The 15,419-nt window shown below is 43.6% G+C and overlaps 1 protein-coding gene across 7 annotated transcripts in view; it reads right to left on the reverse strand.

Annotated features, from left to right (window-relative positions):
* Positions 1–9,543: 9,543 nt before the first annotated feature.
* Positions 9,544–15,419, reverse strand: part of GAS2 (growth arrest specific 2) — a 141,925-nt gene continuing 136,049 nt past the window's right edge. For all 7 annotated transcript variants that reach the window (XM_060177000.1, XM_060176999.1, XM_060177003.1 and 4 more), the window contains one exon: positions 9,544–10,749. In XM_060177000.1, the coding sequence (XP_060032983.1) occupies positions 10,549–10,749 (201 nt within the window). In that variant the 3' untranslated portion in view covers positions 9,544–10,548. The remainder of the gene's footprint in view (positions 10,750–15,419) is intronic.

Raw genomic sequence — 15,419 nt, forward strand, 5'->3', positions numbered from 1 at the left:
TGTGCCATAGGGACTTGAAATTAAATCGCCCAATATGTCTGATTAACAGCAGGAAAACCACCGAGCCACTGTCCTAGCTTTTCCCTCCCAAAGACTGGTGTCCTGCTGAAGTGAATTGTGTATGCTGATTTTATTTATTTATGCATTCCCTTTTGTTGCCCTGGTTTTATTTTCATAGTTATTATTGTTGTTATTGATGTCATTGTTGTTGGATAGGACAGAGAGAAATGGGGAGAGGAGGGAAAAACGAGAGGGGGAGAGAAAGACAGACACCTGCAGACCTGCTTCACCACTTGTGAAGAGACTCCCCTGCAGGTGGGGAGCCGGGGGCTTAAACCGGGATCCTTGTGCTTGTCCTTGCGCTTTGTGTGTATGCTGATTTTAAACAGCTTGAGCTGAGCAGTCATATCTTCCTCATTAAGAAAATCACTTTTCACCGTGGCAATGAGAATGGTCTTTAAATCGCAGGCAGGGCCAGGGTGTATGGTTAATTCCGCTCCCTCTTCTCTGCTGGGCAGCTGGGCACAGGACTGGTGGACAGTGTGTATATGTGTATGTGTATGTGTATATGTATATATTTTTTTGCTTCTAGGATTATCACTGGGGCTCAGTGCTCAAACTACGAATCCTCTGCTCCTGGGGGCGATTTTCTCCATTTTGTTGTCGTTGTTATTGCTGCAGTTGTTGTTGGATAGGACAGAGAGAAATCAAGAGAGATGGGGAAGACTGAGAGGGGCAGAGAAAGATAAATATTTGCAGACCTGCTTCACCACTTGCAGAGTGACCCCCCTGCAGGTGGGGAGCCAGGTGGTTTGAAACGGGCTTCTCGCTCCCGTCATTGTGCTTCACGCCATGTGCACTTAGCCCAGTATGCTACCGCCGGTCCCCCGGAATTATATTTTAGAGCTGATGTTTTCACTTTGTAAACATGATTAATGTTTCATGGTAGAAAAGTATTCTTATTGGCTTAATGTATGTGTCGCCAGAGTGTGTCATCCTTAAACTGTACAGATCCTGCCATTCTGACATAGAACATACAAGTCTGTATTACATCTCAAAGCATTACGACTTGCAGTGATGGAAATAAAGCTTTGCATTCAGGATATCATGCCCTGCCGGGAGCCAGCCCCAACAGATTATTAGGGTCCTCTGGAGGGAAGGGGAGTCGGTGTGAAGAAATGAAGTGAGTGACGTGTCAGCTGCTTTAGATGCAGGGGAGAAGCATCTCTGCCGTCTCTGCAGAGCTTTGCCCGGATATAGTTGATATCATGTAAGATTATTTTCATTAACATCAAGGATAACCTTAAACAACATTATTAGTATTATAGGTATGTTTTCCTTAGAAAGCTCCCTAGGTCTGGGGCATCCTAATCTTCCCCAGAAAGTTTCCTGGGTCTGGGGTAGCCTAAATCTACCCTTGGCAGTTTCCTTGGTCTGCAGTAGTCTTAAATTTCCCCCTTGAAATGACCATCTGTGTTTTTGACCATCCCCCTGTTATGACCTTCTGTATGAATAAACGTTTCTCCCTGGAACTAAATCTAATAGTTTTTCTTCTTAACCCATTCTTGGATGGGTCTAACTAGATCATATAAACCAAGTCTTGTAATATCGAGTAGGCTGCCCACCAAAAGAAATCTTCTGCTGTAAAGTAAGTACACATCATGGGGGCTCTCTTCTGGTTAACCTTTGCATATATGAAAGCTCACTCTGACTTTTAGCTAATGAAAGTTTACTCACTTCTACCCATCTATCCTAACATGAGCTATGTAACTACACAACCTCTGTATTTATCATGGATGCCTGAAAGTGGAAGCAGGGGGTCTGAGGGTGAGGGTCAGCAATAGGGCCTCTTTATATTTAGATGGAGATCACAGTCTGCCACTCATGCTACAAGCCACCCATAGTTCTGGATTTGGGCCCAAGTCTAGCTAATAGAGAAGCTATAATGGTGACAGATAGCTCTTTTTCTGAAAGCCTTTCAATGCATACAGCAGCTTCTGTAGGCTATTTTTGGTCTTCTCACACTCACTGCCATAATTGCTATCACAATGTACTTCCCCTCGGGATCTCTCTTCCATAGTCCCCAGGTAATATTTGTGTATTTCCAATATAGCCAACAAGTCCTCAAATTATCAATGTAAGGGTAAATGGCTTCAATTTAGTCTTAGGACTTCCCGCTCTGCAGTCAGTCCTAGCCCACTGGGGGCTGTACCATACAGCAAGCCTGACTTCACCTCTGCCATTGTGCTCAGGTAATATTTGTGTATTTTCAGTATAGCCAATAAGCCCTCCAATTATCAATGAGGTTGGAAACAAGAGGATAAATAGCTCTGGTTTAGTCCAGGACTTTACACTTTGCAGTCAGTCCTAGCCTGCTGGGGACTATGCCATACGGCAGGCCTGATTCCGCCTCTGCCAATGCCCTGCTTTTTATAGCAGTGTATGTCTAAATCTGTGCTCCTTATTAATATTGAGCCATGATGGCATGCTAGTGTACTGCTTCTGGGGACTTCTGTCATGTGCTGATTTTGCCAGCCATGTTTTTTCTCCCAACTGCTGCTTGAGTTACATGGCTTAAACAGTCCTTGATGTTAGGAATACTGTTAGCATGGGAAGGGAGACAGGGTAGGAATGCCCTAGGGGGAGCCTGCCTGTGACTAGCAAAACAGGGGAGCGTACACACACACACACACACACACACACACACACACACACACAAGCATCTATCCTTCATGGAATTGACCAGATGAAAACTCACTCAAAACCAGTTTCTCACAGGTCACCATTTAAATAGGAAAACATTGCTCCGAGTCACTCATCACCGGAAAAATGCACATCAAAAACACATTGTGAGTCCACCTCACACCTGTGAGAACAGCTCCATCAATAAAACAAGAGAAGATGCGTGTTGGAGAGAGAGGAGCTCTGCTGCACTGCTGGTGGGAATCCAAACTGGTACAAGCACCCTGGAGAACAGTCTGGAGAATCCTTAACCAAATCCAAATGGAAATGCATTATGGTCCAGCAATTCTACTACTTGGCATTTACTCAAAAAACACTAATTAGGGGGTCAGGCGGTAGCGCAGCGGGTTAAGTGCATGTGGTGCAAAGCACAAGGACTGACATAAGGATCCCGGTTCGAGCCCCCAGCTCCCCACCTTCAGAGGAGTCGCTTCACAGGCGGTGAAGCAGGTCTGCAGGTGTCTATCTTTCTCTCCCCCTCTGTCTTCCCCTCCTCTCTCCATTTCTCTCTGTGCTATCCAACAACGAACAACAACAACAACAATGACCACAACAAGGCTACAACAACAAGGGCAACAAAAGGGTTCCAAATGGCCTCCAGAAGCAGTGAATTCCTGGTGCAGGCACTGAGCCCCAGCAATAACCCTGGAGGCAAAAAAAAAAAAAAAAAGAAACAACACTAATTTGAAGGGACATATGCACCCCTATGTTTATGCAGCTTTATTCACAATAGCAAAAGCCTGAAAACAACCAAAATGCCTTTCAACAGATGACTGGATAAGAATGTCCTGGGATATATACTCGATAAAGTATTATGCAGCAATAAATAGGGATGATATTGTGTCCTTTGGGATAGAGTGGGCCGAATTAGAGAAGAGTATGCTCAGTGAAGCAAGTAAGGGGGTCAAGGACAACTACAGAATAGTTTCAGGGGTTGGGCAGTAGCGCAGCGGGTTAAGTGCAGGTGACACAAAGCGCAAGGACTGGCGGAAGGATCCCGGTTCGAGCCCCCGGCTCCCCACCTGCAGGGGGGTTGCTTCACAGGTGGTGAAGCAGGTCTGTAGGTGATTAGCTTTCTCTCCCCCTCTGTCTTCCCCTTCTCTCTCCATTTCTCTCTGTCCTATCCAACAACAAACGGCATCAACAACAACAATAATAACCACCACAAGGCTACAACAACAAAGGCAACAAAAGGGGGAAAAATGGCCTCCAGGAGCAGTGGACTCATGGTGCAGGCTCTGAGCCCCAGTAATAACCCTGGAGGCAAAAAAATAAAGAGAATAGTTTCACTCCTGCAGAATATAGAGAATCAGGCATACAGATGTGAAAAAAACCAAAATGTCAGCCTCTGCCTAAGACTGGGAGAACTAGCGTGTTTATCTAAGGCAGTAGGGACAACGACTAAGTACCTGTGGTGGTGGGAGTGGTGGGAAAAAGATGCCTGTAAACCTTTACTCAATAAAGCTCTAAATTAAAATAGTAAAGCATTGTGATGCTTTATATGTATCATATCAACCACCCACAGCCAATTTACCTCTGTACAGGTGAAACAGTTAACAGATATCTGCAACCAATCCCGTCAAGATGCAAGATGCCTAGAATCAAGGCCTCAGAAGTCAGATCATTATGTTGGAACAAACAGTTCTACATTATGACAGTCTTCTGTGGACATGCCGCACGCTTTAAAAAAAAATCTCTACAGGCTGGGTGGTGGTTCACCTGGTTGAGCGCACACGTCACAATGCACAAGGACCCGGGTTCAAGCCCCTAGCCCTCACCTGCAGGGGGGAAGCTTTGTGGGTGGTGAAGCAGGGCTGCAGATGTTTGTCTCTCTCTTTCCCTATCACCCACTTCCGTCTTGATTTCTGGATGTCTATCCAATAGATAGATGATTAAAATTTTTCTTTTATTGATGGTTTCTTTTTTTTTTTTTTTGCCTCCAGTGTTATTTCTGGGCTCATTGCTTGCACTAGGAATCCACTGCTCCTTGGAGATCCAGTGGTGCAATCAGTTGACATGAGGTATATATATGGAATCCACTGCTCCTGGAGGCTATTTTTTCCCTTTTGTTACCCTTATTATTGCTGTTATTGTTATTATTGTTGGATAGGACAGAGAGAAATCGAGAGGATGGGAAGACAAAGGTGGGGAGAGAGAAAAGATAAGACACCTGCAGACCTGCTTCACCACCTGTGAAGAAACCCCCCACCCCACAGGTGAGGAGCTGGGGGCTGGAACCTGGATCCTTACACCAGTCTTTGTACTTTGTGCCATGTGCATTAGCCTGCTGGCTACTGCCCAGACCCCTAATTAAAAAAAAAAATTTTGAAATAAAAGTAAAAAAATCTTGACGTGATACTGTTGTTCCATGGACTGTACTCAGATCTTGTTTGTGCTATACATTTTGGGATAAATGTTCTTCTGCCTTTTAAATCGAAGGTGGAAACAGGCACCTTTTTTTTTTTCTGTCAGAAAACTGTTTTAGGTTGTCTTTGTTTTAACACCTTTTCTCATTCCCCCACGTTAACTAGAATTTAGCGTAGCAGTTATGAAGATATTATTGACACTTGGGATTAATGCAACCAGCAGAACTAAAGGCTGTTTGATATGTTCCTTCAGTCCTGAGTGTATAGGCAGGAGGTATGTTTCTTTTCCTGGTCAGTAGTGAAGAAATGATATTTTCCTGCTCTTTTCTTAACTTTGGCTACAATGAAACTTCTAGTTACAATATTTAGTTCCTCCAAAGAATTGGCTTGAACTTAAAACTTTTAAGATTAATTTTCATGGGAGTCAGGCTATAGCGCAGCGGGTTAAGTACAGGTGGCACAAAGTGCAAACACATGTGGAAGGACCCCGCTTCGAGCCTCCGGTTCCCCACCTGCGGGGGGGGGGGTTTGCTTCAGAAGCGGTGAGGCAGGTCTGCAGGTGTCTATCTTCCTTTCCTGCTCTTGTCTTCCCCTCCTCTCTCCATTTCTCTCTGTCCTATCCAACAATGACGGCATCAATAACTACAACAATAAAAAAAAAGGGCAACAAAAGGAAATAAATATATTTTTAAAAAAGATTAATTTTCATGTGGGATAGGGTTCCAGCCATTAACTTTTGTGTCTTAATCTCTTTGAAGAAGAACATATCTGCAGTGTTGAGGTTAATTTAAAAAAAAAATACTCTCTTGCTTGCTATATGTCTTATGTTACTTTTGCTATTAACTCTTTTATCTATTATGATTATCTGCTGTGATAGACATTACTCAAAAAGAAAGAAAAAAAAACTCGTAACAGATATTTTTCTCAAAAAAAGAAAAATGACCCACAGAAAGGAATCTAAGTGTAAGTTAAACCACAAATGAGTCCAAATGCTTCCACACGCAGCTCTTCTCTGTCTCTCCCTGAACATTTTCCTGTGTAGACAGACACTGCCTTCCCTTTGACTAGGCAGGGCTGTGTTTGTTTTAGTTCAAAGCGCTGTCATGTGAGGTGCACTGGTGACCCGGGAGCTTCCCCTCATTCACCTCCTTTTCACTTTTAGGATCAAAACAAAATAACCTCTAGACAAGTCAGCTAACAGTTCATCCTCCACCACCACTGCCACAAGTCCCTTAGTGACAAGCCCCAAAGGGAACAGCACCCCTGAGTCCCTTCAACTATGTCTCATGTGATGCTAAGTCATGTGCCTGCTTCTGCCAAGCTGCTGTAACTGCACAGATGTCCTGAGGGGCCCTAGCAAAGACACCAGGTGGTGGAAGGTGGACATAACAGTGGCGGAATTCCACCCTCCTCCATGACAACTCCAGAGTCAGCTCTGACTTCTTAGTGTGTTGGGGCTCTTTTCTTAGCAGGCTTCCAGACTGATTGCTTACAGTGCCAACCTTGTATTCGCATGGTATACAAACCCCTGTCATCCTTCCCTGGATCTTACAACTAATTGAGAATGAGAGAGACCACACTGCTCTAGACAACCAGATAGTTCTCACAAGGAGCCTGCCAGCATGAGCCCTCGCTACCTTTGGCCACTTCCTTCTAAATGAATATATTTGCCTCCAGGTTTGTCGCTAGGGTTCAATGCCTGAACTGCTGTGAATCCATTGCTACTGGAGGCTATTTTTTTCCTATTTTTATGTCCCTTGTTGTTGTTATTATTGTTATTGCTGCTACTGTTGTTGGATAAGACAAAGAGAAATCAAGAGAGGAAGGGGAGACAGAGAGGGGAGAGAAAGACACCTGCAGACCTGCTTCAATGCTTGTGAAGCGACCCCCCCCCCTGCAGGTGGGGAACCGGGGGGCTTGAACCGGGGTCCTTATGCCGGTTCTTGCACTTTGTGCCACGTGTGTGCTTGATCCACCCAGTGGGTTACTGCTCGGCTCCCTAAGTATTATTTTCATCTCCCTATTCAGCGCCAGTGAGCAGCTAGACCCAGTGTAGGCTGGGACTATGTTCACAGTGAAGCTAAAAACACTTTCATAGATGTGAAGAAAGAAAATGCCACCCCACACAACAGATGTTCATTCCCTGATGGTTATGTCACTAGACTTGTGTAGAAGAGAATCTTGGCATGTGGCGATGAAGGTAAATGGGGAAATGATACTGGATGTCTGTGTCAAAGCAATCTAGTTATGTAGACCCACAGAGGCTGAGAAGCCTCTTACCCACAGTAAGACATGTAAGAGAAAAATGGAGCCCACAGGCAGCACTTAGAGGGTCTGAAGCTGACTCTTGAGACAGGAGGAGGGGACATGAGCCAAGGAAAGAGAGAGGGAGAAGATTACCCTGTCGGGAAGGTAAAGAAATTCACTCTTTGGAGGCAGATAGCATCATGGTTATGCAAAGAGACTCTCATGCCTGAGGCTCCCAAGTCCCAGGTTTAAGCCCCTACACCACCATAAGCCACAGCTGAGCAGGGGGGTCTAGTGAGAGAAAGAAGAAGAATGAGAGAAAAAGAGACAGAGAGAGAGAGAGATAAAAAAGAAAGAAGGGAAGAAAGGGAGAGAATAAAGGAAGAGGAAAAAAGGAAAGAAAAGACAGGGAGAGGGAAAAAGAAGGAAAGAAAGGCATTCTTTTATTGACGCTTCCGAGAGGAGCACAGTCCTGCTAGTGTCTTACTTGACCTCAGTAAGACCATGTCACACCTGTGCTCTGCACAGTATGTAGTAAAATGATGTTGTTGAAGCCACTAAGGGTCTGAGTATTTGTTAGATTACCTATGTAATAACAAAGATGAAGAGATTAATATTGCTTCGCTAGCCTTGATGTATTTGTAAACTAATGGCACTAATTATTAAATATGTATGCTTGAGAAAATTCAAACACTGGTGGAAGTACTGATGGAGTCACTGCTGAATAGAGAATTTCACTGTTAACCTTACTCATTTTTTTAAAAAAATATTTCATTTATTCATGAGAAAGATAGGAGAAGAGAGAAAGAACCAGACATCACTCTGGTACATGTGCTGCCAGAGATTGAACTCAGGACATCATGCTTGAGAGTCCAATGCTTTATCCACTGCCTCACCTCCCGGACTACAACCTTACTCATTTTTAACATGATGCCAGAAAATTAACCCAGGGCATGCAACGTTCTTCTGATTGACGCCCTCCAACCCCTGAAAGTTTTCATTCATTGTTATTCTGAGAGAGAGAGAGGTGCAGACACACCCTAACCCTGGTCCACCCTGTCTTCAGCTCTCCCAGGGCCCTCCATATGATGTCAGGGCCTGAACCTAGAATTATTCACACTGTTGCAAGGAGATTTATTTTCTATAAGACTTTACCTATTCTAGAGGGTCAGGCAGTGACGCACCTGGTTAAGCGCATACATTACCATGTACGAAAGACCAGAGTTTGAGTCCCTGCTCCCAACCTGCAGGAGAGGAAGCTTCCAAGTGGTGAAGCAAGTGCTTTTTCTTTCTTCCTTTCTTTCTTTCCTTCCTTCTTTCTTTCTTCCTTTCTTATTATCTTTAGAGACAAGTCAGAAATTGGTAGAGAGAGAGACAGACAGACACCTGTAGCCCTGATTCACCACTCATGAGGCTTTCCCCCTGTAGGTGGGGACCAGGGGATTGAACCCAGGTCCTTGCGCACTGTAGCATGTGCACTCAACCATATGCACCACCACCTGGCCCCATGTTTCTCTCCCTCTGTGTCTTCTCATTCCAATTTCTCTCTGTTCTATCAAGTGAAGGGGAAAAAAAAAGAAAAGGCCACCAGGAACAGTGGATTTGCAGGCACTGAACCACCTAGAGATAGCCTTGGTGGCAATAAGAAATATAAATAAATAAAATAAAGACTTTATATTTTTTTAATTCTATTTTTTAGACTTGGCTGATTCCCCCCCCCCCAGAATTATAATCAGAACTTGCAGCTTGACTAGATTATACTGTCTATCGTGTAATATGGTGGTAAGCCCAGTGTGGCATACACGCATGTTAATTTTCAAGAATGCACATCTAGAATTTATATGCTATTACAATGTAGTGCTACTTCAATAAAAATAATAAAAATTAAAATTTCCAGTTGACGTGTTGTTTATGCATTGGTCAGACTTGTCTATGTAACAGACGTCTTGAGATTTTAGAGTCAGAAAGGTGAGTTTTTAGTTTGTTTTTAATATGCAGATGACAAGTTAGCTCTCCACTTCTTATAGTTAAGTTTGCAGTTCAAGGATTGCTCAGATGAAACCTAGGTTCCTGAGAGAGCTACTCACACCACCCAGGTGGTACCGGGGAACCACCCTGTATCTCTCGGGATAAAGTTGTCATTTGATGATGACCATTTCAGAATTCAAGATTGATAGCAGAGGCATAGTCTTTTTAAATTTTACCATTTTAATTCTTGAATAATGGAGGACAATAGTTGGCTGTTTATTGGTATGAAACAGCCCTGTCCTGGTATACAAGGGCATACAGAAATCTATAACATCATGAACTACAGTGAACTTACTTCACTAGACAGAAGAGCAGAGTAGGGCTAACTAAAGAGACGCTTTACTAAGAAAACGCTGTAGAGTAACTTGAAGTTGGTGAAGATTTACTTTGTCAGGATATAAGGGAATGTCAGCTTACATGTGTGGGTTATACTAAGTCTCAACACAGCCATGGGCTTGGGGATGTGTGAAATAATATTCTTAGGTGATTCTTTAAAGGGGTGTACTGAAAATTTTCCACAAGTACCCCAGATATTTGGTCCTCGATAAGAGAATCAACTTTTAAGGCTTCCAAGTGAATGCAAATGTTTCCAAGGTAGGATTCCCGGGAAAGGTAGCACTGCTGAGAACTCTCTGTACTGACTTTTAGTCGTGGTGGACAATTTTGGTAGCACATTATCACACTAATGGTCTTTTAAATTTTCTTTTGGTTAAAAAAATCCTGGAGTTAAGAGACTTCTGGGGTGCTTTTGCTCTGAAGACAATCGAGTAATTTCCATTGACTTATCAGTACTTCCTTAACTATTTTCTTCAAATGACAGTTCTCTCTCAGGCTACGATTTCTAATGTTGTTTTCCAAGCACGGTACTATAGCTACTGTGCCCACATACTGACAAACAGTAATCTGCCTGCCATTTGTCTAATTTAAATAAGCTTGGAATTTTTCCACAGATCCTTGTCTACAGAAGCATGACCAGTAAATAGTGCTACGTCGTCGTGAACACCTTTCAATAGGATGATGTGTATTTCTGTTTTGTCTGTGACACTTTTTTCCCAGTGATTTTTTTTTTTTTTTTTTTTTTTACAGAGCATGTGAACTACACTGACTACAATGGAGAAGTGGATACAGGCCATCACGAGAGTCCCCTTGTAGTGGCCGGCTAGCTTCATTTAATCTCCCTTTTAGCTTTATAATTGGCAGAGACCACCAGGTAGTTATCTGGATTCATGTCCTTCAGGGTGGGAGACGTTTTGCCATCCACGCGCGAGATCTGCAGCATCCGGCAGGGGTCGTGTTTCAGCAGGTAGCCTGCGAAAGTCTCCCATCCGCCTCCCACGCGGACCATGACGTGTTTGTTGTGCAGCATCTGAAACAAAGAGCGGAGGTGTTAGCCTCTGAGCGTCCCTGCAGGCTCTCAAATCAGCTTCCAGTCCTAGTGTTTTGGGTGGTCCTTATCTGGTTTGCATTCCCTGTTGCTTTTCTTTTCTTCCTTTGTTCTTTTTTTATTCTTTTTTTCCCTTTTGTTGCCCTTGTTGTTTTATTATTGTTGTAGTTATTACTGTTGTTGTTACTGATATCATTGTTGTTGGATAGGACAGAGAGAAATGGAGAGAGGAGGGGAAGACAGAGAGTGGGAGAGAAAGATAGACACCTGCAGACCTGCTTCACCGCATGTGAAGTGACCTCCCCACCGCCTGCAGGTGGGGAGCCGGGGACTTGAACCAGGATCCTAACACAGGTCCTTGCGCTTGGTGCTATGTGCACTTAACCCACTGTGACCCCCCCCCCCACCACCACACACACATACCCTGTTGCTTTTCTGCTTGAGATACAGGGTCTGAACTAGCAGAGATTCACAGTTTGTAAAAGGAGCTTAGACATCCCCAGGCTGGTGGCTTCTGGATGGGTACGAGCTGTGCTCAGGATCCAGACTTGCCTCCTCATGGTCCTCATGGAAAATAGGGCCTGCGGGTTCACTGTCTCCCAGGACTTCTCTCCAGACACCTGCTATTTCCTTGCAGACAGAATGTGCCCCCTCTTCTCCTGCTTTCTACCTCAGCTACTCCTCTGCTTCTCCCTGGGGGGTGTGGCTAGCCCCTGCCGGCCAGGATTTAGGTGATCAGGAGTTTAATCTTTTTATTCAATCTAATGTTAATGACTCTAGGGTACCCCATTCAAAATAGAAGTGCAAATGCCCTTTGGGAATTTTTAAGACCTCCTCAGTCACTGTCTGAGCCCATCAAGCCAGATGCCACTGAACAGGCAGACACATTTTCTTTATTCTTTTTTTTTACTTTTTTAGAATTATAGAAGGACATCTCATTATTTTTTTATTTATAAAAAGGAAACACTGACAAAACCATAGGATAAGAGGGGTACAACTCCACACAATTCCCACCACCAGAACTCCCTATCCCACCCCCCCTTGATAGAAGCTATCTTATTATTTTTTAATTGTAAATCCAACTTCATTTTCATTTTATTGAGGAAATGGTTTGTACAATTGTTCTCATGAGGAGACATTTCCCCAAGATAAGTGCCAGTAAGTCACACACAATGTCTTTTACTCTTATTCTTCCTGATTACTTTAGATAAGATAAAAACAAAAACAAACAAACAAAACCTTACCTTCAGGTTCACGAGCCATCTAAGAACTCCAGGGTATAGAGATTTGAAATTGTAAAAATGCAGACTGAGTGATAGCTAGTAAAATCATGCCAGAGCTGGCAAGGGGTGGGGCTGACAATGACAAGACAGATGTTGATGCTCCCTTTCTTAAAATCTCAGAACATCTGAGAGTAAGGTTGAAGGCCACACCATCACCAAAGACTCACTGGTGGTCCCCTGACCATGATATTAGCCATACAGGTAGAAAAGGGGCTACAGTAATGTGAAGAGATTTTGGAGAATTTTTATAAGTCATTGAGCCTGTTAGATCTGTGGGAATTTTTTTCACTCTGTTCCAGCTTTGAGTCCTGGACCTTTCAATTTCTGTCGACTAAAAGATAACTTGTTACTTTACTGTTTTGATTGAACTGCTGAGGATGTGATGGAAATTTGGACTCTCTCTGAATTCCCTGCGTCCACAAAAATGTCTCCTATGTCTTGATGGGTTTCCCAGAATCCCAGAAATGGACACAGAACCTCTTGCATGGGCTCAAAGTAAGAAATTCTCATGCACCTGATTTCCATGAAACATTTCCCAAAAGCAAATATTTTGCAAAGCAGTAAGATGTGCTGAACAGCAGTAATAAGACTCAGGAGAATGAGGTTGTTCTTGACTATCCTCCTTTGTCTAGTACTATTTCTATTTTAAACAGTGATTTTATTTTATTTTTTATTAGGTAGAGACAGAGAAACTGAGAGGGGACAGGGAGATGAAGAGATGTCTACAGCCCTCTTTCACTACTTGTGAAGCTTTCCAGGTGGGAAGCGGGAGCTTGAAGCTGGGTCCTTGCGCTCTGTAATGTGTACACTTAACCAAATGCGCCACTGCTGGGCCCCCTGTTCAATAATTTTATAACACAGAGAACTTCAGGGCATGATTCTTCTAGCCAGAAGTCACCACACTGTTTTTCGTATTAAAACATACTCATTAGGGAGTCGGGCGGTGGCGCAGTGGGTTAAGCGCATGTGGCGCAAAGCGCAGGGACCGGCGTAAGAATCCCGGTTCGAGCCCCCGGCTCCCCACCTGCAGGGGAATCGCTTCACAGGCGGTGAAGCAGGTCTGCAGGTGTCTATCTTTCTCTCCCCTCTCTCTCTGTCTTCCCCTCCTCTCTCCATTTCTCTCTGTCCTATCCAACAACAAAGCAACGTCAACAATGGCAATAATAACCGCAAGGAGGCTGCAACAACTAGGGCAACAAAAAGGGGAAAAAAATGGCCTCCAGGAGCGGTGGATTCATGGTGCAGGCACTGAGCCCAGGAATAACCCTGGAGGAAAAAAAAAAAAAACATACTCATAAACAAACTCTCAGCAGGAGTCAAGATAAAGCAGGTCAAGAGAGACAGAATCTAGTCTGTAATCATCTGGCCTTCCTTGGTCATTGATCTTGTTTGTTAAATGAAACACTGAGACTCACATCTTTTGTGTGATCTGCTTAGACTTGCCAGTCTGGTTCTCTCCAACAACAGCTTAGCCTGGTAAGAGAAAAAGCTATCGCCAGTTTCATAGTCTTACTGCTGTGTCTGTTCTCATACATACGCATGTGTACAGTGTGTGTACATGGTCCATTTCACACTGAATTTTCTGGGACAAAAATGTCAAAGTCTAGTGTCAAACCAGTGCTCTGACCCTTTTTCCCGCAGCTCTAATGAGGGGCTCGGCCTGCTGCCGGACAGCTGATACTCCCCAGGCCTACAAAGTGCCCTTACAAGTTGCTAGCAAACCCACTTTGTGTGTGTCTGCGGCTTTGGCAACATGCCCAAGTTCATTTGACCGTGAGGAGGCTTTTTCAACCAAGGAAAAAACCCTACCAGTCAGAACAATGTTTCAGTAATTGGAACTAGGGAAAATAGTGAAATAAAGTGAATGTTTTTCCTCCTGAAATATACAATCATTTAGGTACAAAGGGCCTCGATATTCTTTTTTAATATTTATTTATTTATTTATTCCCTTTTGTTGCCCTTGTTGTTTTATTGTTGTAGTTATTATTGTTGTTATTGATGTAGTCGTTGCTGGATAGGGCAGAGAGAAATGGAGAGAGGAGGGGAAGACAGAGAGGGGGAGAGAAAGATAAACACCCGCAGACCTGCTTCACCGCCTGTGAAGCGATTCCCCTGCAGGTGGGGAGCCCGGGGCTCAAACCGGGATCCTTGCACTTGGCGCCACGTGCACTTAACTCGCTGAGCTACCAACAGACTCCTGGGCCTAGATATTCTTTAATGAGTGAGCCCAGTATGAAGCAGAGCCATACTTGCTATGAGTGACAATCAAATGTATGCTAGCTCCTCTCCCATGACCTTCCTAATACTAATCAGAACCTTTGATTTGCTAAGGTGCCAGGGATGAAACTGGCCAAGAATGTCACGCATGGGATGGGATTAAAATGCCAGGGTCGGGGACTGGGTGGTGGCGCACATAGTGTTACGTGAAAGGACTTGAACAGGATCCTGGTTCCAGCCCCCTGCTCCCCACCTGCGGGGGGGAGGGGTCACTTCACAAGTGGTGAAGGTTTGCATCTGTCTTTCTCTCCCCCTCTGTCTTCCCCTCCTCTCTCCATTTCTCTCTGCCCTATCCAACAACGACATCAATAACATCAACAATAATAACTACAAGGACAATAAAAAAGGGCAACAAAAGGGAAAATAAATAAATATATATATATATAATTTTTTAAAAAAGAAACATTTAAGAGAAATTAAGAGGAAGAAGGGAAGAAAGAAAGAAAGAAAGAGAGGAAGAAAAGTTAAATGATGGCACTGAGTCCTTCCTTCTAGAGTTGTTTGGACAAAGACAGTCACATTGATGTGGTAACAGCGCCTGGTCCAAGGACAGTAACCTAATGGCATTTTATTCTTATTAAAATATAGTATTGCTGTTGTGATGCTAGGCTTCTTTTAGATTTTATTCTAATTACTGGAGTGAGTGCTTTGTATTATTATTATTCCCAGTTACAGAAGAGAACATGGAAGCTCGGACAGGTTGAATAAATGCTTAATGGCACATAGCTAAGAAGTGACAAAGTGAACTGGGAGACAGCATCATGGTCCTGCAAAAGATTTTCCTGCCTCAGGCTCCAAGGTCGCAGGTTCAATCCCCAGCACCACCATCAGCCAGAGCTAGTTTTTCTCTATGCATCTCATCTTTACAATAGAATATTGAAAAGAATAAGTGACCAAGTTTAGATCTGAATCAGTCTCTCTGACATTAAAGACTATACTCATTACTACATAGCTATAAATCTTTTTTAAATCATATTTTTATTTATTTATTATTGGATAGATACAGAAGAATTTAGAGGATGGGGAGGGAGAGAGGGAGAAAGGGAGAGAGAGAGAGAGAGGAGAGAAACACCTGCAGCCCTGCCTCACCAC

This window comes from Erinaceus europaeus, chromosome 17, assembly GCF_950295315.1.
Source record: "Erinaceus europaeus chromosome 17, mEriEur2.1, whole genome shotgun sequence".
Classification (NCBI taxonomy): Eukaryota; Metazoa; Chordata; class Mammalia; order Eulipotyphla; family Erinaceidae; genus Erinaceus; species Erinaceus europaeus.